The sequence below is a fragment of the Triturus cristatus genome, chromosome 11, assembly GCF_964204655.1.
Source record: "Triturus cristatus chromosome 11, aTriCri1.1, whole genome shotgun sequence".
Taxonomy (NCBI): domain Eukaryota; kingdom Metazoa; phylum Chordata; class Amphibia; order Caudata; family Salamandridae; genus Triturus; species Triturus cristatus.
Window position 1 is genome coordinate 86,771,482 of NC_140594.1, and position 27,197 is coordinate 86,798,678.

Consider the following 27,197-nt stretch of genomic DNA (forward strand, 5'->3'; position numbering starts at 1 on the left):
CGCATGTGTAAGGGTGGGAAGTGCCCAACGCCAGGCCACAGCACCCGCACCAGCGACACCCCAAGGAGCAGGGCCGAGCAGGGACAGACAAGAAAAGCGGGGTCGACCCACCCCGGAGAGGGTACAACATGAGCCGCAGGACCTCCAAGCAGGCCCCAGAGGAGCACGAACACCGCCCCACCAGCAGGCCATGGTGGGACCAACAGTGGAGCCCGGAAGAGGGGAGGAAGACCAAAAGCAGAGAACAACAGGTGGCTGCCGGGAATGCGAGCGGTGACCCCAGCCCAGGCAGCATTGGGCAGAGATCAGGAGGACCACCGACAACCCAGGTACCCCCAGGAGCCAGCACAGAGAACGCCAGCGAAAAGGGACCTCACCACCACAGCTGGGACTGGACCCCTGCCTGCCTGGGGCCCACGGAATACAGCACCCAAGAGCAACAGCGCCAGCAGCAGAATGCAGCACCAGGAACTGCCACAACACAACGCACAGCACCAGGAGCACCACAGCAGCACCAGGCAACAACTCCAAGGGAGGACAGGCAAGGCAAAGGCAAACCATCCCTAACCATGACCTCATGCATTGACATACAGCCAGCCACACAGAATGCGTCCCCCCTGGCACCATCCACGTTCTGCAGGTGCAGGCGGGGGCGGCAGACAGAGGCTGGAGAAAAGGAGCAAACCAGAGAGGGGAAAGGCGGCATCGCCCCCACCTCCGTAAAAGAGGCAGCAACGGACAACAAATGGCCAGGGAAAAGAAACCACCAAGCAGAACTCACCTAGAGTGGGGGCCACCATCCAACAAGGCACCCCCACTGCCATCGCCAGAGGGAAAAGCGGAATGTCCCAGGACCGAGTCCACAACACACAGCACCATCAAAAAGCTCTGCATCCGTATGATGTGTGCACCAGAGGCAGTGAAACATGCCAACATAAATTTCTTCTGGCACAGACAGCCTACTAGTCAGAGTAGAGTCATTGCCACAAATGCAGAAGAGAAGTGACGGTGCCAGGAGAACATAGCAGCAAGAAAGGCAGAGACCGGCCGTACTTGCACACAGAAAGAAGCATCACAGCCCTCCCTGAAGCACAGCTGAAAGCAAGAGCACTGAGAAGCATGAAAAGAACAAAATCCAGCAAGCTGAACTCACCCGGAGTGGGGGCCAACCCCAGGAAAAAGGCCCACACCCCAATCGCCATCACTCCAGGAGACCGACAGGAACATATCCAGCGTGGCACGTCTCCCCCGGCCAGGATCGGGAAGACAGGCTCAGGAAGACAAGCTTGCGACCCTGAAGAAACCAGTCGCCGGTCGCAAAGGGCCGAGATGTCAGGCAGGACACCGACTCCAACAGCGACCGACTCCCAGCAAGTCCGGCAGACCAGGACACAGCTCAGGGAACCCCGCGCCCACATAGCCAGGCAGCCACATGCGGGGAGAAGAGAAGCACCGCCACTCCAGCCCAGCAGGAGCAGCACCAGCACACCACGTCCAAACTGTCGACAGACAGAAAAAAAGAACAGGCGGGATGCTGGGTAAGTACTGCTTATGTACTCCCGGTGGGAGGGGCAGTATTAGGGTCCCAGCATTCTTCTTGTCTTTTTTTCTGTCGGGAAATTGTTATCTCCACTTTGTCTATGAATGGGACGAGGATATAAGAGACCTGGGGGTAAGCATTGCCTCTCACTGTGCTGTATAACTTTTATAGGATACCCTTGCTGCAGATAATTATATGTTCCCCTACAGCTCCAACAATTGACTTTATCATTTGTTATGGGGTGAAAGATGTATGCATTTAGTATAAGTGTTAACAATACTGAAAGTTTTACTGCAACTTGCATGTACTTCCTATCTATTCCCCCAGGCAACAGTTCTAAAAATAGGATAGCCTACATCCTGTTAATCACTTCTTTACTTTTCTTACCTACATACCATCCTAAGCTCAGTGTGTCATGTCTGGTTCATGTGGCCTGCAAATTTATAATTGGTGCTGTTCTGAAACAATATTGGTGAATGTTTCCTAAATACAACCAAAATAAAAATGCTTATATTTCTACCAATTTTTAGTGCTTCTGTCATGTCACTGGGCCTATTTAAAGTTGTGTACCATTGAAATAATCTCACATTTGTGCTGCAAGTAGTCGCTCCAAAGCAAAATCCATTGACGGAATTCACTAGTGGATTGCTTTATATGGGCTTCAAAGTGCTCTGTAATTTGGAAGATTTACCACAAGTACCCAGTGCAAATGTACGCTAATGTTTCACTACTGGCTTGGTAGTGCTGGAAAACCGATAGCAGTGAAAGGGAAATAAGGCACATCCTTCACAATTGACTAACAATTGATTCCAAGAATCAGGGTTTGACCATTCAAATCAGGATTGTCTTTTAATGGTTATTTGTTTCAATCTCATTTCGTCAAGATAACATTAAGTTACACTTGGTTTCTTACTTAGAATACAATCAACTCTCTGGACATTGCCAAGCCTTATCTCCCTGAGGCTTACTGTGTTTTTCATCGTACCATGTATACAAAGAAACAGACTCATTCACCAACATCTACTTTACTTTCATGCAGCCACGTGTTCCCCTATCATACAACCTCTCAAACCAATTTCCTCATCTATCATTTTACAATACTTTTATACTCACTCTCTCCTTCCTTCAGTTATCCTTTCTCTATTACTTGCTTTTCAATTTGGCTATGCTACTAACCCTTATGATTAGTTATATCCACCTCCGTGACCCTATGTCTATTTTTCTCATACTTTTTTTATTTCCCCCCTCACATTTGTCTACATTTACTATTTGCTTCTTCCATATCTTTCCATTCTCACTCTACTTTTCTCTTTTTCTTTGCTCTACTCCTCAGCTCTCATCCTTCTAATATCTATTTTAACATTTTATTTTTTTCCTGAATTTTGTTTTTATAAGTGACCCCACACTGTTCTAATGAAGTCTGTTAACACTGTGACCTTAGTTATATAATTGAACAAGTTCATGATATGCATTCTCATCAATCCCTATCCTCTCTTTCCTCATAGTGTTTGATATATTTCTTTATGTTATATCAAATATATAAAGAGTGCTGTAATCACATCGATAGAGCATCTTGATTTTAGAGAAGTAGTAGATGTAACGTGTGGCTGATCAGAATCAGTACATTGGTTAAAAGATAGATAAGATTGTAATGGTTTTCTGAATATTATATAGTGGAAGCAGCATCGCTCTGAAAATGTAGAACTTTTCTGGAATTGTCCCCAAATCAAAATAACAAAACATTTTCTATTATAAGCCTCTGTTTTCATTAGAACTTTTAGAATGTTTTGATATGGATATTATGAGAAAATTGAAACTTGAAACTGTATTTTGTTTGACAAATGTTTAGTGTCAATAATGGACAGACACTGAGATGTTAAGTTTCATCAATAATAAAAGGTATGGCTCCTTTGAAATGCATCAAGCATTGCGAGTCTTTTATAAGCAATGTCATGGATTTTTAATATTGTCTACCGCTGGCTTCCGACATACTACAGTCTCATGTCGAAATCTTTATAACTATTCATTAATCAGTCTATTCATGCAAACAACTAAACATCCAAACAAAAACACATCTGTTCTGCATTAAGTCTAACAACAAAAGATGCTTTGAGAAAGACATTTTTAAGCTTCAGACTGTCCCAAGAACTCTAAGCCACTGATCCACCTATGAAAATTGATAATAAATCCAGTTTTGAATTTTATAGCTTAGCTGTGCTATGTCAGAGAAGTAAGGTCTTATTTTCAGGTCTGAAGAAGGAAGGCGTCAGAGGTAACTAAGGGCAACACGTTTTATTATGATTTTCTGAATTTCGCAAACATTTTCAAGGGAGAACCATTGACATATATATTCCGTATTAACTGACTGATAATAATGTATATTCATGAAATTAGCAACATAATACAAAGAAATAGATTTTCAAAATATTGTGTGATGAAAAACACAAATTTTATTGACAAAAGAAAATGAAGGAGCCACAGAATAGATCAGCTGTTTCCCATTAGTGATTCATTATGGTTTAAATGATTGAATTAGGTGACCAAAAGGAGACATTATAGGTTAAATGTTAAATAACATTGAGGAAAAAAAGTAACAAGCAAGACTATTTTGAAATCACTCACATTGATACCAGCATTTAATGTACTTCTTATCATTGAAGCTGCAATTCATTTACTGTAAAACGATGGGTGTTAAAACTATATATCACAGAACTGTAAGGAGATGATTTCAACGTTCCATGGGGAAAAAGCTGGTGTTGAATATTAAACACATTCTGATTACTTGACAGATTTCTCAAAGGTCTTTCCTAGGTGGGTGACCTGACAGGTGACAGACTTTGCATCACTCCAGTCCCTGACAGGCATAGACAGGGAACTGAAGTCCACGAACCAGCTTTTTTAACTCTGTTTGGTAGCTCTGCTTTTCTCTACTCCACTGGTAATTGTTTGACCATCGATTTCCAGGTCACATCCAGAGTGGCCGGATTGAAGCCTTTGAAAATACAAAAAGCAGTGCCCTTCTTTCTCTTTAACTCTTTCTGAGAGGAGGGGAAGAGGCTCAGAGTGGGAGCCTTTGTCTCACCGGCTGGAAGAAAATTAGGAAAAGTATGAGAAACTAGGATAAAAATAAAAAATGTATTTTGTTATTTTTTGGTTAATCATCATCATCATCATCAAGGAAATCTTTATTACGGCAATTTGCCTTAAAAAGAATACAAAATGAAACATATACATAAATTACATCACCATTCATTAGATTATAAAACATATCATAGTATATTCATTAAATGTTAATCAGACCCCTTCTCTTGATCCACATTGCTAGTAAAAATTGGGAAACTGCAAATACTATGTGTTTTGATGTGTCTGACTTTAAAATTCTAAAAACATAACTACACTGTAGAAGGTCCAAATTTTTGCAAAGAGGTACTAGCCAATACTTCCTTGATTTAGTATATGCAGGACAAAAAAAAATACATGATGCTCATCCTCTCTATCACAACTGCATCCAGGACAAGTCTTAATAGAGGAGTTTGACCAGTTACTAGTAAAAACTCTCAGGGGTAAAGTACCATATCTCCATTGGAGATATAATTTCCTTGATGCAATAGGATAGATAATATCCATAAAATTCTCAAACAAATAAGAATCTTTAAAACTTAAAAATGATTTAGTTAAAGCTCCAAGATTGGAAGCAGACTGTACAGCAGTAAGTTGCTCAGCCACATGAATCTTAGTAAGCAGCTTCCGTGGCATCGCCTGGCAGCTCCTTTCTGGGTCATACCACATATCAGGCAAACCCAGTCTAGTAAATTCCAATTTTAAAAACCTAAACCAAGGGATTTTTGCTGCACCACTACTACTTAGTATTTCCTTTAGCTCTGCCCTATAGTGCAATAGTTCAGGCGTGGTCCCCAACCTGTGCCAGTACCTGAGGGGTTTCGAAGCTAGTTCATCTTCAATAGACCTCAAGCCCAGGTCCAGCCTAAAGGATGCAGCGGGGTACTTTGCGGGACTGACAATAACTGTCTAATAAATTTGTTTTCTATTTTGAGAAATTCATTCCCTGTTAGATGCCCCCATAATTCCCCGCCATACAAAATTGCGGCCCTCGCCTGACTCTTATAAATCTCCAACGGTGGTTTTATAGGTTTATATGTGGACGTATTGGACAGCCTGAGAATACCCCCTACATACTGGGTTAATTTCATTTGCGATTTTACTTGTTGGGGGGCCCATGAAAGACTTTCGCTTAGGGTTACCCCCAAGTACTCAAAAGTTTTTACCCTATCCAGTCTCACTGTGTCCAGTTTGGGATTCGGACGAGTGGACGATGAAGGGTTAAAAACCACATACTTCATCTTGTTAACATTTATTTCAAGCCCACGGCCTCTACAAAAATCCTCAAAACTATCCAACACACGCTGGATTCCCATTGGTGATTTGGAGAGTAGCAGGGTGTCATCAGCGAACATAATCGCCGGCACCCTGCTCCCTGCCAGTCTTGGTGCATCATTATTGGGGATACTGTCAAGATGGGAAATTACACCATTGACATAAAGGCAGAACAAGGTAGGTGCCAATACGCACCCCTGCCTGACCCCTCTGCCAATGGGAAATTTTGAAGACAGCGCCCCATCCCTCCCACATCTAACCCAAGCAAAATTCCCCTCGTGCAGCCTCATCAGCAGTTTCAGGAGTGGTTGTGGAACACCCAAACTAGGAAGCACAGTCCAAAGTTTCCCCCGGGGCACCAAATCGAAAGCAGATCGGAGGTCCACAAATACCATGTAGAGGCTGCCACCCTCTATCTTCGCCGTTTTCCAGAATAATAATAGCAGGCAAAAGATTTGGTCCATGGTAGAAGTGTTCCTCCTAAACCCAGCCTGATACTGACTCAGCACGGCATGCTCCTCCGTCCAATCCTGCAGTCGATCAAGGATGAGCCGCGCAAAGATATTTTGCGGGACATCGATGAGGCTGATGGGCCTATAGTTAGCTGGTAACAGAGGGGAACCCTTCTTGAAGATGGGAACAATTTCCGCTCCAAGCCAAGTGCAGGGCACCTCCATTCCTCTCAGGACTGCATTAAAAAGAATGCACAAGTATGGACCCCAGATCCCCGGTTGATGTTTAAAAAGATCTCCCGGCAGTTTATCTAGACCCGGTGCCTTTCCTGTTGCAATTTTAGAGATTGCAATAGCTACTTCCTCCGGGGTGAATTCTATAATGTCGTTGGAATCTTCTAATGCTTTAAAAACCGGCTTCATATCCATACAGGATTCTACTGCATACAAGGCCTTAAAATGGTCATCCCATACGTTTGCCTCAATATTCTGTTCAATTGCAGATTTTAATTCGCCGCATCCTGTGTTAACTATAGCCCAGAATCTACGAGCATCTTTTTGTTCTAAGGCACAGGATAAGTCGGTCCATTTATCATAGTCCCACTCTTGTTTGGCATGCTTCATCATTGCTTTGTAGTGCATTCTCTTGGCAGAGATGAGGGACTTATCGCTGCCAAGCTTTAAAGCCCGAATCAACTCTTTTTTTGCCATACGGCATGCAGCATTGAACGAAGAGGAGACAGGGGTCCTTTTTTTCCTCTTGAACACCAATAGATAAAAAACAGCAAGTAACGTGCTAGCTATATTCTTGTGCAGAGCCTGCATTTTACTATTAAAGTCTGGAAGGGGTTGTTGAGAATTTAAAGCATCTACTTCGATTAACAAGGGAAGAATTAGATTATATAAGTTTGCAAGTTCCTCGCGGGATGCCACAATCTTGTCCGTTTGTTAAAACTGCCCTATCTCTGGAATCATCCTGATGTTCTCGTTCCTTCGCTTGTGTGTCAGGGAAAACCATCTCCAGCCTAAGTGCATTGTGGTCACTGTCATCCCTAGCAATAACCTCAAAGTCAATGACCTTGGACCATAACCTTGTCCCAACCATTATGTAGTCTAGGCGTGATTCATGGTGGCCCTTTTTATTATATGTACACCTCGAAGGTACGTCAGAGCGGGTGCGTCCATTACAGGCCCTAATAGAATGACTTAATGTTAGGGCCAATATCTGGATCGCTAGGGGAGACCATGACCTAGGATGTGGATATTGGGTTGGGGGTATAGACCAATAGTCGTCCTCCGTCGCAAGAGCACCATCATCCATCCCCTGCAAGGGTTCATAATGACAATTCAAATCTCCCGCTATCAATAAAAAAATATCCCTAGGGATGGAATGCAAAACATTTGTCAGCTCTTTAACTGTAGTAGACTCGCTAGCTATGCTTACAGGTCTTGAATAAACATTCACAATAGCAAGCTTAAAACAATTGGGCCATTTCAAGATCACACACTGTAGGTCATCCGAGTGGGTGGTCACAGACTCGGCCATACAGCCCAAGTGCGTTCCCACCCATATTGTAAGGCCCCCAGACGGTCGTCCCTTCCCCCCCATCATGCAGGTATATGAAAACACGCAAATCCAACTCTCCTTTCCTCTTCCCTGGCCCAGGTCTCCTGGAATAAACATATATCCATCCCATCTATAAAAGTGCCCCACTCAGGACAAAATAGTTTACTATGTAAACCCGCCACATTCCAGGACAAAATTGCCAGTGATTTGTTAACATTAGCTGCCATAGAGTTACAGACACTCCTCCTTGGGATACCCTCTTTAACCAGTATCTGCTGGGTGGTGGGTAAGACATCTGGGGCACTGCCAACGGAAAGATCCTCAACAACCTCGGAAGGAATTTCTACAACGGGGACACAGCGCTGAAAATTAGTGCTGATGATGCTATTCTTGATTAACGGACACTCTTCATCATGAGTAGCCTTGCCCCTACTATTATTGAACACTTGAATTCCTCCCTGTATCTGATCGAGTCAATCAACCCGATCCAGACAACTAAATCTGGTTTGGGTTGGTATTTTGCCAGTTACCAACAATTAATCATGGAGATCCCTATCAGTCCTTTCCCTTCATCTATGCTCTACCAAAGTCCAGCCACTATCAGAATTATTCCGGTAGGTTGGGGGGTAGAAATAGGACAATGGGTGTGGTTGTATTTTGGCTCCCTGGCTATAATGTCTCCAATTACAGATATATTCGACAATTCGCGGGTCATTAAAATTAACCAATATACAATCACCCATTATAGTTTTCGGCCTATATCCCACCCACGGTACCCTACGCACCATCAATATTTTGCTAGTAATGTGAGGGGGAAGCGGTCGGTTTTTGTTAAGCCAGTCTATCACTTTGTTTTTGAGAGACGAAAACGATTCTGTGCTTGAACTGGATAGTTCGGGGACTCCTGCCAAGATTACCAGATAAGGACTAGATTCCAGTGGCAAATTAATTCTGCGTTCTTTTGTGGAATCCCCCATGGTCAAAATCTGCCCACCCGAACTAATATGTGGGGGAGAACCCTCCCTCAGGGGAATAGAGCATGCAACCCCAGATATAGGCTGCTTTGCTGTTGATGCTGCTGATGGAGGGGGTAGAGGGTTGTTGGATTTAACTATATCAATCTCCCCCTGTCTGGTAACAGAATCGGCAGTACCTGGGTTTACCATATCTAACTTCATTCTACCCTGTATATCCAGTGTCGCATGTTCAATCCGCAGGAGCTGCTGCTCAATATGAGTACTTCTCATTTCCAGGGGCTTAATAATAGAACTTAATAGAGCACTCACAGTAGCATATGCCTCCGGTACGGTTTCACTACTACCGGGGGCTAGGCCTTGGGGAGATACTCCTAGAGATGTTTCAATTGGTATTAGTGGAGCATGGATTTCCATCACCTTAAAGGGTTCTCTTCCTGCTTGTTTAACTGTTGTATCACTGCCATCATGACCTTTGGCAAGTTTAGCCTTTCTACCCCCTGCCCCAGAAGCCACATTCCTCTTCCTCTTCGGCATCGCCCCCTCACGTTTGCCTCGTAGCTGGCGCAAATTTAGTCTCTCAGGGGAGCTTGCCAGAGTTGACTCTATAGTAGAGTCTAGAACTTGCTCAAGTTGAAAGGGCTGAGCCAGATCCTGACAAATATGTACATTGTCAGCAGTTGAGAGAGTATTGTCTATGATTTCTCGCCTGCAGGGATCCGGTGTACGCGCACTAGCAATATGACCCATAGAGGACCTTTTAGCAAAGGCTAGATCTTGAGACACTCTTCGCTCCATTAAGTTATCCCCTGGTCAATTACTGAATTAGCTCTGGTAATGAAGCTATCAAGGGTTCCTGTTAGGCTTCCACTTTTGGGTGCAGCCCTGCTTCTACTCTGACGCGCAGCCATATTGATGTGCACAGTCTAGATCCAGTCAAGTACTTACGAATCTGCTCAAGTAGAGTGATAGATTTATGCCAGATATCAGATGAAAAAGGGATGGCCCGGTCCGGTCTTCCCCGGGCTACAACGGGCTTAAACGAGCCTGCCCTTGGCCCGGGCTTCGCCCGGCGCTCACCCGCGCGCGTCCCGCGTTGCGTGAGGTGTGCGCATTAATGTACACAACCTAAGGGCAAATGGAAGGGAGGGGCGTACGGGAAGAGGCACCAGCTGGTTAGTTTCCCTTGTGCTGCTGGTCCTCGCAGTCCCGATTATGGCAGAGAGTTCAGGCAGTCCGTATGATCCACAGAAGCTCAGAATCTGCTACGAGCGGCTCCCGCGAAGCGGGGGCCGCGAGCAGTTATCACCGGCAGCTGGTCGAAGGGAGGGGCGTATGGCAGCTGGTCGAAGGGAGGGGCGTACAGGAAGAGGCACCAGCTGGTTAGTTTCCCTTGTGCTGCTGGTCCTCGCAGTCCCGATTATGGCAGAGAGTTCAGGCAGTCCGTATGATCCACAGAAGCTCAGAATCTGCTACGAGCGGCTCTCGTGAAGCGGGGGCCGCGAGCAGTTATCAACGGTATCTGGTCGAAGGGAGGGGCGTACGGGAAGAGGCACCAGCTGGTTAGTTTCCCTTTTGCTGCTGGTCCTCGCAGTTCCGATTATGGCAGAGAGTTCAGGCAGTCCGTATGATCCACAGAAGCTCAGAATCTGCTACGAGCGGCTCCCGCGAAGCGGGGGCCGCGAGCAGTTATCACCGGCAGCTGGTCGAAGGGAGGGGCGTATGGCAGCTGGTCGAAGGGAGAGGCGTACGGGAAGAGGCACCAGCTGGTTAGTTTCCCTTGTGCTGCTGGTCCTCGCAGTCCCGATTGTGGCAGAGAGTTCAGGCAGTCCGTATGATCCACAGAAGCTCAGAATCTGCTTTGAGCGGCTCCCGCGAAGCGGGGGCCGCGAGCAGTTATCACCGGCAGCTGGTCAAAGGGAGGGGCGTACGGGAAGAGGCACCAGCTGGTTAGTTTCCCTTGTGCTGCTGGTCCTCGCAGTCCCGATTGTGGCAGAGAGTTCAGGCAGTCCGTATGATTCACAGAAGCTCAGAATCTGCTTCGAGCGGCTCCCGCGAAGCGGGGGCCGCGAGCAGTTATCACCGGCAGTTGGTCCAAGGGAGGGGCGTACGGCAGCTGGTCGAAGGGAGGGGCGTACAGGAAGAGGCACCAGCTGGTTAGTTTCCCTTGTGCTGCTGGTCCTCGCAGTCCCGATTGTGGCAGAGAGTTCAGGCAGTCCGTATGATCCACAGAAGCTCAGAATCTGCTACGAGCGGCTCCCGCGAAGCGGGGGCCGCGAGCAGTTATCACCGGCAGCTGGTCGAAGGGAGGGGCGTACGGGAAGAGGCACCAGCTGGTTAGTTTCCCTTGTGCTGCAGGTCCTCGCAGTCCCGATTATGGCAGAGAGTTCAGGTAGTCCGTATGATCCACAGAAGCTCAGAATCTGCTACGAGCGGCACCAGGAAACGTTGTTTGCAACTTCTACTAAATGTTTTTTAAACCAAACAATAAAGTGACATATTCAGACATATGTGATAAAACATGGAAAACATCGTTTTAAAAAAAAGAATTATCTGAAGAGAAAACTTGACTTCATCAGTCGTTTTAGATTATTGCTTTACAAAGTAGTCCAATTGAAATACAGGTTTAGCTGTACTTTAAAAATAGTATAGGAAAGTTAGTCTCCAGCACCAACACTTATTTCCCTAATTCCTGTTGATTTCTAAAACATATAATTTTGCTGCAATTTGTTGAGGCAATCCTGTTTAGAAATACAAACTGAGTATCCTTTTTTGGGAAATAAAAGGATTACTGAAGTGCTCAATTACAATGAGAGCAATCTCTTCCAGAGAACCTTAAATGCAATTGAGAAGCTTATCAACTTCTGATCTACTAAGAAATATTATTAAAAGTTTCTTAGAAGATCATATTTGGCACAAGGTCATGGCACAAAAAGACTGGTATATGTTACATTGTCCAAGCAATGAACCATAGAACTTCAAAAAGAGTTTGAACTTTGGTATATGTGCTGTCAAAAGTTTACTTACACACCTTTATTTTTAAACTGATCTGCTGAAAGCAAATCTATTGCTGTTACATATGAATAACATTAAGACTGGTACAGAAATAAATGACAGATTAAAGAAGTTAATTGGAGCTGACTGACTAAACACCTGAGCAATCTGCTGAGGATAACCTTATCACATAGCACAAATGAAGAAGCGCCTCACATTTTATATGAATAACGTGCAATTTGAAACAGTATTGAAAACCACAAAAAAGGGTTTGTTCTCTATCATTACGTGCTTGAATCTTACTGTTATTGCAACAACGCCAATAAAAGGATTTGCTAGTCAGTTTGACATATTTCATCAGCCTTGGAAGATGAAACGTGGTGTCAATGAAGACTTTAAAACTTTTAGAGCTGAACTCTCATAGAGAGAACTTTGAATTCAATGCAGTGATATATTGCATTATCTTAAACAATTAAGATATTATCTGCACTTTCTAATGTTATCAGATATCTATCAGGTTTTAAAATATTTTACAGTTACAATGCACAGTCCAAAGGGAAGCTCTTTTTTTTGGAATATAAAGTCTACTGTTACAAAGATGAAGTTCAGGTCCAATAAATTTAAAATAGATTTATTTTAAGCAGCACAGCAACCCAAGGTGACTGATCAGCATAATCCAGACAGAGATAACTGCCCTGAGCATCACAGTCCCTTAAGGTTCCAAATAGAACAAGAACTGTTTCTCATAAGATGCTACTATGCCATAACATAACCATGTTGAACAACAACCATTGAAAATGCAAATGTAACATATCTCCCTTTTTTTTTACAAGCATAAATACTCCAGCACAAACTAATACATAACTATTGAGTACAAACATTACTCATCATCAAACCTTCTTGGAGCTGTTCTTATGCGATCAGAAATTTTAACTCTAGAAATTACATTATCATTATCACACACTGATGGAGAACACACTGTTTGACTGGGTATATTGTGACATTTAGCAACACGTTTAACATTCCATAATCTTCCATCTTGAGTTATGACACTGTTATCAAAAACCCTTACAATCTTCATGGGTTTACCAAAACTTCCTGAACCCTTCATAGTTAAACCAGGTTTTTTTACCCTGACCCAATCACCCCTGTTGAAATTGTGAGCTTTAGTTTTCCACTTGTTGTCATACCACACCTTTGTTTTCATTTGTTTGGAAGCAACTCTTTCTTTAACTCCAGTAACCATGGAATCAGAAAAAGACTTATGCTTGCATTTCTCTTTGAACCACCATGGACATATCTTGGAAGCAGGATCTCTCCCTTTTAAAAGACGGAAAGGACTGACTTCCGTAGTGGAATGAGGTGTGATGCGGTACAACCATAATTTTTCCCTTACAAAATTTTTCCAATTATCCTTCACTTTTACTGCATCTGCAACATACCCTTTTAACACCCTATTAAACCGTTCAACAAGACCATTCTCATGTGGTTCATAAACTGAAACAGTATGGTGTAAAGTTTTCCATATCATTGGATGTGAGTTGTACACCATTGTCTGTAACAAGCTCAGCTGGACATCCTTCTCTAGAAAAAATCTCTTTGAAAAATTCCATGACTAAATTGGTCGAGGCACCTGAGGAAAATTTAACTTCTGGCCATTTGGAGTGATAATCCACCAAGACAAACGCATACTGGGAATCACGCGGTAAACACAAGAAAGGACCAGAGATGTCAAATGCCACTTTCTTCCAAGGCTCAGTTGGCCATTCAGTATTCTTTAAAGGAGGAGTGTTAAGTTTTAACATATTCTCACTTGCCATGCACACATCACATTCTCTTACAATGCGATCCACCATGCGATCCAAGCCAGGCCACCAGAAATAATTCCTGACCAAACGCTTCATTGCTAATATCCCTGGATGTGACTTGTGTGCCAACTCTATAATGACCTTTTGAATTCCACAAGGAGGCACACACTTACCATCTTTAAACATCAAATCACCTTCTAATACTAGAGAATCTGCAACTCTATGCATTGGCATAAACTCTTCTGGTAACATTTTCCTTTCTGGCCAACCCTTCAAAATATACTCTTTGACAGTTTGCCATATGATATCCTCCTTCTCACAACACTTCCAGCTATTTTCAGAAATGTCTTCAAAGGTTCCATTCACAACATCCTGAATTGTGGTAATCACCTCAGAATCTTCACAGTCACTATTATCAGAATCCTGACATGGAAGTCTAGACATGAAATCTGCCATGACATTTTTTTTTCCAGGAACAAACACTGGTATGAAGCAATACTCTTGTAACCTAGAGGTAAGTCTTGCTATTCGGGCGGTAGAGTTCCAACCACCCCCGGAGAAAGTATGTTAACTAAGGGTTTATGATCAGTCCTCAAGATAAACTTACTACCCCAAATGTAGTTCCTATAATGTTCAATGGCCCACACGCATGCTAAAAGTTCCTTCTCTATTACTGCATATCTACGCTCAGTGTCATTTAAAGTGCGGGATGCAAAACAAACATTCCATTCATCCTTACCACATCTTTGGGATAAAACACCTCCAACTCCATATAAGCTTGCATCCACAGTAATGATGCATTCTTTGTTCATGCAATAGGGTTTAAGGGTCGGAGCCTTCAGAATTTCAGCTTTGATAAGTTCAAAAGCTTTTTGTTGTTCTGAACCCCATTCAAAAACAACTTTCATTCTTAACAATTTCCTCAAGGGCTCCATCTTGTCAGCGAAGTTTTCAACAAACTTACTATAGTATTCACACATTCCTGTGAATGATAACAACTGTTCCTTGTTCGATGGAGGAGGAGCCTTCACTATTCCTTCAACATTAGATTTCTTAGGTACTACCCCATCCTTAGATAGAGTGTGACCTAAATATTCCACCGAATCTTTAAACATTTTGCATTTATCTGCTTTAAGAGTTAATCCATAACGTCTTAACCTTCCACACACTTCAGTTAAATGCTTGACATGTTCTTCCTCATCTTTTGAAAAAATTAGGATGTCGTCTTGAAAACACTTGACGAATTTGTCCATATCCCTAAATATGTTAAACATCACCCTTTGAAACACCGAAGCCGCTGAGGCCAACCCAAACGGCATTCTAGTGAATTGATATAAACCCTGGGGAGTGATGAATGCCGTAAGTGGTTTGGAGTCTTCAGTGAGGCAGATTTGATGGTAGGCGGACCTGAGGTCCAAAGTGGAAAATACCTTCGCACCCTCTAACATTGAAACCACTTCATTTATGTTGGGAAGGGGATGGCAATCAATGATGATGCCAGCATTGAGTGCCCTTAGATCAACACACATTCTCAATTTTTTATCTGGTTTTCTTACCAAAACAATGGGAGAAACGCACTCAGCCGAATCAATAGGTTCAATAATTTTTTCTGCTACTAAATCATTTAACATGCTCTTAAGCTCTTCCCTGACGTTGATCGGTACATTTCTTAGTTTTTGTTTTACAGGATCAACATCTCTTTTAAGTTTTATCCTGTGGGTATAATCTTTAAGCTTACCTAACGTGTCTGAAAATACATCACTGAAATTACCCTTTATGACATTTTCTTTCACTTGTGACGAAACATGTGAAATGTTGTTTAAATGCACTTCCTCATCCAATAATACAGGTTCACTAGAACGGGGATTAAGAATAATGCCTATTTTCCACTGGTCCCACCATCCCAAAACATTTATGCCTTTGACCGCAATGTATAACTTGACATCTATTTCCCTTGTTTTGAACCGTAAATTTACCTCAAAATACCCCATCATATCAATTTTTGTACCATCATAACCATGTGCAATTATGTCGGACGGTAACAATTTAGAAGGTAGCAAAACAGTACTAAGTGTTTGCTGGAAATAGTCATTTGAAATAATGGTCCATGGTGAACCAGAATCCGCCATCAGGTCTATTAATACGCCAGAGATTTCCACCACACACATGGGAGGTTTTTTATATTCGTTGGACACTGTATTGTTTATGCTAGAAATTTCTTCATAGATAGAAACTACAAAACCTTTGTTATGTTCTTTGCAACTACAAGTTTCACATTTATGAACAGTATTATCCAACTCAGCCATTGAAGATACTCTGCCTTGAGTAGAAAAATTGTTTCTCCTTACATCCTTGCATGCAGAGGCAAAATGACCAATCCTACCACATTTCTCACATTCTTTGTTAATTGCTGGACAGCCCCCATAATTGGCTAAGTGTAGTTTGCTACCACACCTGTAACAGGATCCAAATCTATCATTCCTTTCGAATTTCTTTTGAAAAGGATGTGTACCACCACGAAAAGAATTAAAACCTGAAGGGTTCTGCTCACCTTTATGATCACTTTGTTGTGTCTCAGCACGTTTGACCACACATATATCGTCTGATACTTCAGATTTATTAATGGTGGTACTTTTTACAGTTAACATCCACTTCTCAGATTGTTCTAGTGCTTTTGCAGTTGAAATCGCTTCTGCTAACTTAGGATCACCAATTTCCCATAAACGCTCTTGAGTTTTCTTATTCTTTACATGAACGATGATTTGGTCTCTAATCATCTCATCGCATATTGCCCCAAAGTTGCAGTGAATACTTAAAGCTCTCCAGGCTGTTAAAAAATCGTCAAATGATTCGTTTTCACGTTGAATCCTGGTGTAAAATTTGTATCTGTTTAATGCGATATTAGTAACAGGTTTAAATCTGAGTTCCATACGTTGTAAAGCTTCTTTGTATACATTAAAACCTTCTCCTTCTCCTTCCAACTGTGGTACTTGAGGTAGAGCTCTAAAAACCATTTGACCCTCCGAGCCCAAACAATGTTAAAAAATACTTTTTTTCCTTTCTGCTCCCATGCGTTCCCCATCTGTTGCCTTCATGTAATTTAAAAATTCTTCTTTCCATCTTGTCCAAGGCATTGGAGGATCACCTTTGTTTTGTAAAAACTTGTCAGGCGGGTCAAATTGCATTTTGTTGTTTTGAATCAGTAAAGCACACAGACTTGCAATCCAAAATAAAATTTATATATATATATATATGGTTATATATTTATACACCCTATTAGTTCACATTCATGTGTATATAATTGCACACCCTTTTTTTTTTATTTGTTGTTGAAACCAGAACGAAGAAACAGCACCCCCAAAAAAAAATAGAGAGAAAAAAAAATGTTTTATAATAATGGCTAGCAGTATAAACTGGTGGCAACAAAACTTTCCTTTATATTTGATGAACTCTCAATTTTGTTGAAAGTGCTGTTCTGAACTTAGTGTTTTTTTCTCTTTTAATTCCGGTGACTTCCTTCGTTACCAAACGTTGTCATGTCAACAAGTCGAGCCTTTCAAACCTCAGGAGACACATGCGTAGTTAAAAGCTTCTATTTCCAAGCATAGAGATCGTAATCTGCCAGAATGTCTCCAGAGACAATCTCGCTAATTGAGCCTGAAATGCATGCGCGCGCTCTGCGAACCAATAAGCTGTCAACCTTCCGATCGGAACACTCGGTATTGTTCAGCCTGCATGAATTATCTCCCTTGAGGATTCCAGGAAAGCCCCAGAGCAAGGTATTTACTTTTAAAATCCACGCTCGTTTCCTCGCGCTTCACACTTGGTCAAAGAAATATGTCAAAATGTTCAAAATAGATTAACTCACGTTGCCAAACATGTGGGAAAGTCCGGTTTTCAGCAAAAGTAACAATCTTGAGGTGTCGTTTTTAACAGCAGGGTCCGTTTCAGCAGGTCAATAAAAGCGGAATTTAAAGAACACACAACACCTGTGCTGCAGCAGTCTGGTTGGTCAGATGTTCCTCTCCTTCATAACTCGTCGCCATTGTTACAAAGATGGAGTTCAGGTCCAATAAATTTAAAATAGATTTATTTTAAGCAGCACAGCAACCCAAGGTGACTGATCAGCATAATCCAGACAGAGATAACTGCCCAGAGTATCACAGTCCCTTAAGGTTCCAAATAGAACAAGAACTGTTTCTCGTAAGATGCTACTATGCCATAACATAACCATGTTGAACAACAACCATTGAAAATGCAAATGTAACATCTACTAATAGAAATAACTTGGTAGGGTTGTAAATCAAATCATATTTGTTTGAATAGTTTATTTGATTTAATGAATAGCCCATTAAACAGCAGCTTATATATGAAATGTCCCGGGTTAAAATGATTTTCGTTTTGTATTTTCATGGAAATATTCACTTTCTCAACTGGACCAAGTCAAGATAGATGCTGTCAAAGAACGAAAATGCATGTCATGAATAAAGTAAAATATGTTTTAAAATATTGAAAGCAATGCAGTCTTAGCAGGTCCTGAATGGAGGAAACAAATTAACAATTCTCATAAGATATGTATTTTTGAAATGTGGTTGAACAGACATAGCCACAAAAAATCAGGTGCATTAGCCTTATTGACATTGCACTATGGTACGAGGTAAGTATGGGATGTTAGACCACGTCATTTTATTTCATACAAAAAAAAGATGATTAATAGAGAATACAACATATGTTCACAGTAAAACTCCATTTACAGGAAATGGGCAGCATAAACAGGAAAACATAAATAAATATCTCCAGTTATATTCCAAATGCTTTATCTCAGGATTTATTCTATGTCTAAGTGTTCTAAAATAGCTCAGGGAATGGAGGCACAGAAAAGCAAGTAATCTGCAAAAGACAACAACATTTAGTTGACTGTTGAAACCAGGAGACAAACAAGGGATAACGAGTAGCCAATTGTCCAATAAGTTATTTGATCACAGATAATTCCCAATAAGGTACATAAGGTGTCATTTCCTGTGCAAAATATGAAAATATGTAAATATATAAAGTGTCATGATAATAACTTATTTCGACTCTCATGAGTTTTGCCAATAATCAGTATCTGTGCAGAAAAAGGAAAATCAGCCTAGATTAGTAATATGGGCTGAGTGTAGAAACCCTCATCTCAGGTAATTTTTTATCATTTACTTTTTGCAATGGAAAAGAATGATTCAGATTTCTTTTAGAAAGATAAAACATGAAGGCATTACTGTGGAAAACACTGATTCCACATGCTATGTCATATTCCCAGAGAAGAATTCCATAACTATACATTATTTCCACAACTCACTATTACTGAACACCACAGTATTAGTAACACAGGTGATTCACTCGTCGCTTCCTCCTCGAGTGATCGCTCCCCTGCCTGCGCTCTCTGTGCAACGTGGTATCGTTATTTCAAAGCTGCACTGTTTGGCGATTTTAAAGCGTGTGCATTTCTTTGCCATTACTCGCTCATTTTAAGTAGACCTGTGCATTGTTTGTGTGAGCCCCTGGCGCCCTGCTCTGCCCTCCCCTCCATTTTGAGCTTGTTGTTGTTGTTGTGCTCCGTCCCTTGAGCCCGCCACGCCTCCCAGCTGAGCCGCCCTCCCACTAGCATTAAAGCGCGTCCTCTGACCACGCAGCGCTGTGATTCACTCGTCGCTTCCTCCTCGAGTGATCGCTCCCCTGCCTGCGCTCTCTGTGCAACGTGGTATCGTTATTTCAAAGCTGCACTGTTTGGCGATTTTAAAGCGTGTGCATTTCTTTGCCATTACTCGCTCATTTTAAGTAGACCTGTGCATTGTTTGTGTGAGCCCCCGGAGCCCTGCTCTGCCCTCCCCTCCATTTTGAGCTTGTTGTTGTTGTTGTGCTCCGTCCCTTGAGCCCGCCACGCCTCCCAGCTGAGCCGCCCTCGCCCCTCCCCCTCCACTCTCCATATATGACAGTAGTTCCCGCGCGCAGCGTTTAAGCGCAGCGCCCGCGCCCAACCCGCGCCGAAGGTGCGCCAAAGGTAAGCCCGTCTACGCCCGTCCGCGCCTGGACCGCGCTCAGCGCCAGACCCCCTGCCCCTCGCGCTGCGCTGCCCTCCCGCATCACCTATGATGCCGCCACCCTCCTAGCCCTCAACCCCGGTCGCGCCCCCAACTGCGTCCAAGCCGCTCCTGGACACACTCATGGACCTTTCTCCTGCTACTCCTGCAAATTCAGCGGCACCGACAACATGTCCGCTACGACCACACCACAGATTCCCGACCCCAACCACCTACAATGCATCCTTCTCAACACCCGCTCGGTCCACAGGCACACCATTGACCTATGGAACCTACTAGACACCATCTCTCCAGACGTCGCCTTCCTAACAGAAACATGGATGAACGCTTCCTCCGCCCCAGACATCACCATTGCCATCCCTGAAGAATATAAGATCACACGCAAGGACCGTACCAGCCACACAGGAGGAGGCATCGCCATCGTCCATAAGAAATCCATCCGCATCTCAACCAGCTCTGACGCCAACCTCGCCAACTTCGAACACCTTCACTTCCAGATCCACATCGACCCCAAGACCACACTCAGAGGCACCCTCCTCTACAGACCACCAGGACCCCGCGCAAAATTCAGTGAAGACATCACGGACTTCATCACTCCACACGCGCTCCCCTCCAAAGACTACATCCTTCTGGGAGACCTCAACTTTCACCTTGAAAAGACCAACGACCGCAACTCCACCACCCTGCTGGACAACCTCGGACTTAAACAACTAGTCACTTCCCCCACCCACATCGCAGGGCACACACTCGACCCCATCTTCACCTCCAGCAACCATGTCTCCTTCAGCCACACTACGGATCTCCTCTGGACTGACCACAGCTGCGTTCACTTCACCTACAACAAGCCAAAACCCACCAACCACCTCCAACCAACTCTGCAAAGAAACTGGAACAAAATCACCACCGACCAGATCTCCGCATCGCTCCTTCTAAACACCCCAGCCCACTCTTCTAACCCAAACCAAGCCGCCGCCAACTTCACCCTATGGCTATCCAACACCGCCGACACCCTAGCACCACTGAAAAAACGTCAAAGCAAACCTGGTAGCAAGAAGGCCTCATGGTTCAACGATGATCTTAAGAAGTCCAAGAAACTCTGCCGCTCCCTTGAAAAGGCCTGGAAAAAAGACCCATCCACTAGCACCAAGGACGCCTTCAAAAACGCCACCCGCACACACCACCAACTAATCCGAAAGGCCAAGAAAACATCATTCAAGGATCGACTTGACAACAACGCCCACAACAGCAAGGAACTTTTCAACATCGTCAAAGAATTCTCCAACCCCTCAGCCAACTCCAACGACATCACCCCCTCTCAAGCCCTCTGCGACTCCCTAGCCTCATTCTTCCACAACAAGATTGCAGACATTCACAACAGCTTCGACAACCAACCCGGAGACCAACCCACCCAACCATTTGCTGAACATTCTCCCCCCGTAAACACCCTCAACGACTGGAACCCAATCTCTACTGAGGACACAATCCGCCTGATGAATTCCATCCACTCAGGATCCCCCACAGACCCATGTCCTCACCACATCTTCAACAAAGCAGATTCCGTCATAGCACCGCACCTCCGAGACGTCATCAACTGCTCCTTCAACTCCGCCACCTTCCCGGAAAACTGGAAACACGCTGAACTCACCGCCCTTCTGAAAAAACCCACAGCGGACCCCACCGAACTCAAAAACTACCGCCCCATTTCGCTCCTTCCATTCCCGGCCAAAGTCATCGAGAAAGCCGTCAACAACCAGCTCGCCGCCTTCCTCGAAGCCAACAAATCCCTCGACTCCTCACAATCTGGCTTCCGAGCAAAACACAGCACTGAGACCGCCCTAATCGCAGCAACAGACGACATTCGAACTCTATTGGACAATGGAGACACAGTCGCCCTCATCCTCCTCGACCTCTCTGCAGCATTCGACACAGTCTGCCACAGCACCCTGTTACAGCGCCTCAATAACATCAGAATACAAGGAAAAGCACTTGAATGGATCACCTCTTTCCTCTCCGGAAGAACCCAGAGAGTCCGCCTCCCACCATTCAAGTCCGAGGCCACTGAAGTCATCTGTGGCGTACCACAAGGATCATCACTCAGCCCCACCCTCTTCAACGTCTACATGAGCCCCCTCGCGGCCATCGCCCGCCAACACAACCTCAACATCATCTCTTACGTGGATGACACTCAACTAATCCTTTCTCTCACCAATGACCCCAGCACCGCCAAAACTAACCTACACGAAGGAATGAAAGAAGTTGCCGAATGGATGAAACAAAGCCGTCTGAAACTGAACTCAGACAAAACAGAAGTCCTCATCTTAGGTACATCCCCCTCTGCATGGGATGACTCCTTGTGGCCGGAAGCCCTTGGAAAAGCACCCATCCCGACAGACCACGCACGGAACCTAGGCGTCATCCTGGACTCTTCACTCTCAATGAACAGACAAGTCAGCGCCGTATCCTCATCCTGCTTCAACATTCTTCGCATGCTCAGAAAAACATTTCGCTGGATCCCCACCGAAACAAGGAAAACAGCCACCCATGCTCTTGTCACGAGCCGACTGGACTATGGAAACACCCTCTACGCAGGTACTACCGCTAAACTCCAGAAGAAACTCCAACGAATCCAAAACGCCTCAGCCAGGATCATATTAGACATCCCGCGCAACGAACACATCTCCAGTCACCTGAAAGACCTCCACTGGCTACCCGTCAATAAGAGAATCACTTTCCGACTGCTAACTCACGCACACAAATCACTCTACGACATCGGACCAGAATGCCTCAACTCACGACTGTCCTTCTACACCCCCTCCCACCAACTACGTTCTTCCAACCAAGCCCTCGCCACTGTACCCCACATCAACAGGACCACCATGGGAGGCAGATCCTTCTCATACCTGGCTGCTAAAACATGGAACTCACTCCCTGCTTACCTTCGCCTCACCCAGAACCACCTGGCATTCAGAAAACAACTTAAAACGTGGATATTTGACAAGTAATCCTCCTCCCCTTTCTAAGCGCCTTGAGACCCTCTGGGTATGTAGTGCGCTATATAAATTCTCTGACTTGACTTGACTTGACAGGATGCTGTATTACTCCATCATTTCACTAGACAACACATAATGAGATGCAAAATCTGTTGTTGATGTCCTAATACAAGAAGATGATAAAAGAAGAAAAAAATAAACCAATAATATTTTATAAAATATCTGATTCCTAAGGAAGTAGGTGATATTAATTCTGCCACTTACTTTCAGCTTCACCGAAGATAAACACGTAGTGCCACAAGACTGTGCACAAACTCAGCCAAGTGCAGTTTAGCATTTGTAGCTGGATTAAAGATTTATGGCTGCATGCTTCTCAATATCCTTAAGATACAGATCTCCAAACATAGGCCCGCCACCCTCGTGGTGCAAGGACCAGCTGCCCGCGGTGGGCCGGTCCCACACCACTGATTAGGATGCGACCGCCACCCTGGCGGTCGTATTCCACATCTTTGACATTGCAGCGGGTGCTGCTGTAGGCAGCACCCGCCGCAATGCCAAAGAGGCATGTTGTGCATTGCCATGCATAATATGGCAGTCACCGTATGGTGCCTCCCACCTTGTGTATGGCAATGTAAGGTGTACCATAGGTACCCCCCAAGTGCAGCAACCCCGGGGGCCCACAACGGGCCCTCAAAGCAATTCCCCCCAGCCTCTCCATGGCGGCCTTTGAGGACACCCATCCTAATATGGATGGCGGTGCCTGGTAGGCACCTCCACCATATTAGTGCCCAGTCGCCCGGCCGGCATCGTAACGATTGCCGACCGGCGGAGAAGCGGCAGGCGCACTTTGCGTCTGCCGCGATATCCCCCGCCATGGTAATATGGCAGGGGGTAAATGAGGTTGTGATGGTGGGCGAATTGCCACCGCCGGCCGGGCGGTGGCGATCCATCTGCCATCATAATGACCCACATAGTCTGTTGGCTTTCAATAATTTTGGTAGTTTTCTTACCTACTATGGTTCTTCCTAAGAACAGTGTTCTTTCTAGAGGATGGTGTAATATTTCCTAGGGGTTTATATAACATAAGGTTGACATAAAATGATTTCCAGACTTAGGGCAATCTCCACACAGTCAAATGTGATTTGTTTTACTTAAACTTGAGACTAGTAGTCCAATTTCTGAATTCAATGAGATAAACATGGAATAACATATTTGTTAATTTATTACTTTTATGTAGAGTGAAATCAATCCGATATGAGACTTTCCGCACCAGTTTGATATTTGTAGATAACTGTTAAATTAGATTGATGGTACACAAAATATTCTAACTTTAAGAAACGGTTTTCAAAATCAATACTAAGAGTATACAACAAGAAAATCAAATTTTTTCCAACATACTTAATCTCAAAATACATTCTTAGAATGTGCTGTTTATTAATTTTATTTGAAGGTATATGTCATCTAGAGAGCTAGTCAACATGATTGAAAATGTGGATTCCAATTTGTATTGTTCTTTCTAACTAAAAGAATCAGATTATCTTTACAGATTTCAAATAGAAAAACATATTGTAATTTTTGACAATGTGCAAATATGTGTATATTGTACAAGAATATGAATTGCTACCGTCCTAAACAAGATCTTTTTACATTTGTACAATGAATATAGAAACAGGTAGTGGAAAATGTGTGTTAGAACGAAGTAGCTCTGAGAAATATTGCACAGTGCTGGTTTTGTTACTTACTTAGGACGTTCAGCTGGGTTCCTGCACCAAAGATATGCCCACAAAGGATGGATAGCACTCCTTCACCTGTGATACAGAAAAGCAGGCACAAATGGGAAATGTAAGAAGTATATGGAGGAGTTACGGCTAGATACAGGACCGCTAGTGCTCCATTGCCACAATTGCCTAATGATACAGCGCTGCAGGTACATGTATGCATGAGAAGAATTGTTCTCACTACATTTAAATGCTTATGATAGGCAGTTGATAGGCAGATCAAACTCCATATTCTGAAATGGTCATCACCTCCACACAAAAATAAAACCTCTGTTACTATAGAACCCTTGAAATTTCATGGAGGTATCTGCATCTTTGAGACATTCTAGACAGCTCTTAAGATCTCTGCATAATTTAATTTTGGAAAGCTATTTACAATACATTGGGGCCGATTCCGATCCGGGTCGGAAAGCACTCCGACCTAGCCGGATCCGGAGTGTTTTCGACCGAGCCGGAGTCCTGCAGTCCAACCGAGTGAGTACGATGCGCCATATGCTGCCGGACTCGGTTCAGTCGGACTCTCATATATCAGTCAATGGTAGCCAGTCGTACGACGTGTACATGGGCTCCCATTGACTGAATGGGTACGTCGCGGACAAGTGCTCCCCCTACAGTGGGTAAGATGTGGATAGAAAATCCTGACAATGTACACAAAGAAAAGTCCATTATGAGAGAAGAAAACTTTGAAATAAATCCGTTTTTAATCTGTTATCTAGCTTATTTTTATGTCATCACAAACAAAGCAACACAAAATATTAAGTACATCTGGAAAAAGATTAAAAAATTGAAATTTATAGTAATTTAGTACTTGACTGTAATTTCCATTTATTTGCTTCAAAAATAGAAGATGTACTCATGTACGATAAGTTAATGTCCATCAGGTAAAGAACTACAAATAGATTTGGAGACAAATAAAGTAAAACGTCAGAAGGTTTTAAATAAATATCCTTGAATAGTAAAGTAGAGGATTAATGATGCTACTTACAAAGGACGTTCATTTGGGTGCTTCCACCGAAGATCCACCACTGTGATGTATTGCTATACAAAAACTGTCTCCACATGATGTAACAGAGCAGGAGATCAGCAGACAATGCATCAATGTGATTTTATGGGAAATCCTTTTTGACAGATTATTGAGGTCACATGACTCTATTGTTGAGAAAGTTCAGGACCCACAAAGTGGTGCATCAGTTGGGTCAACTGTCAGGTAGCAATCTGCTTATCAGTGTCATGTTCTTCAAAAATGTCCATGAATAGAATTTATAACTTTTGTAATCACAATATTATGGGACATTTTCTTTCACCTTCATTGGGTGAAGGATTGGAATATGCATGTTCTTATTTATTTATTTGAAGTTTTATATAGCGCAAACGTTGCCTGTTAGGGTATCAAAGCGCTTTACAAGGAAAGGTATGTAACAAACATGAAAGCAGGGGCAAAGTACAGGGATGGGGGATAGGGAAAAGTCAATAGTAGGACAAAGCCGTGGCTATATACAAGAGTCACTACAGTTCCAAAATCAGCGATGACATGAGTACAATAGGGCACAAGGAGGAGATATATATAAAAAATAGTACAGATCCAAGTACAGGATGGTGTGGAGATAATACAGGAATGGGGGTTTGGGAAATGACAAAAGTAGGCCAAAGCAGTAGATATATACGAGTGTCAATACAGTTCCTAGATCAGCGGGCGATTTGATAACAATAGGACGAAAAAGATATGTACAAAAACTGGTATAGGGAGCATTGGAAGGAGTAAGAGTTAATACAAATAGTAGGTCATACAAATGTGCACCAAGGGAGCATTATTGGAGGAATTTGCTCATTAAGAAGGTTTTTGCTTCTTTTTTGAAGAGCGCCAGAGAAGGTATTCTTCTGATGGAGGAAGGAAGCGAGGTCCAGATTCTTGGTGCAGCTCCGAAGAAAGCTCGATTGTAGGTTTTTGCCTTACGGAAGTGGGGTGGCTTGAGCACACGGTCTCTGGTGGATCTGGAGTTTCTGGATCTCCCAGATAACACGAGTTTATGGGCGAGATATGCCGGGGAGTTTGTGTACAAGGCTTTGTGAGTGATGCAGGACAGCTTGAGATTAATTCTGCCTCCAAGGGGAAGCCAGTTCAAGGCCTTCAGGTGTGGAGAGATATGGTCAAATTTTTTGAACCGGATAAGAGTCTGGCTGCTGTGTTGAGGTAAGCTTTTAGGGGGAACTTATAAGTGTTATGTAGGCCAGATAGTGTGGAGCAGCCATATTCTATTCTGGAGATAACTAATGCCTGCACAGCGGTTTTTAGGTCGGCAGTTCCAAGGAAGGGTTTTAGTTTTCTCAAGTAGCTCAGATGGACTCTGGCAGTTTTGGCCATCGCGTTGATGTGTTCAATCATATTCAGGTTGCGATCCAAAATAATCCAGAGAGATTTGATGGAATCCACAATGGTAGGGGTGCAGTTTAGTGCTGTGATAGAGTCAGTCCATTCAAGGATGTCAGCAGATTTTTTTGGGGGGGAGATGAGAAGAAACTCTGTTTTTTGGGCATTCAGTTTGAGCTGGTTGTTGTACAGTCAGTTTCAGCGCATCAATTAGATGGGAGATCTTCTCAAGAGAGGAGATTTTAATGTAGATC

The 27,197-nt window shown here is 43.6% G+C and overlaps 1 protein-coding gene across 1 annotated transcript in view; it reads right to left on the reverse strand.

Annotated features, from left to right (window-relative positions):
- Positions 1-3,817: 3,817 nt before the first annotated feature.
- LOC146783292 (immunoglobulin lambda-like polypeptide 1) overlaps positions 3,818-27,197 on the reverse strand; it is a 227,780-nt gene continuing 204,400 nt past the window's right edge. The window contains exons 3-4 of the mRNA XM_085633862.1: positions 24,540-24,605; positions 3,818-4,625 (exon numbers count right to left, since the gene is read on the reverse strand). Of these exons, the coding sequence (XP_085489988.1) occupies positions 4,468-4,625; positions 24,540-24,605 (224 nt within the window). The 3' untranslated portion in view covers positions 3,818-4,467. The remainder of the gene's footprint in view (positions 4,626-24,539; positions 24,606-27,197) is intronic.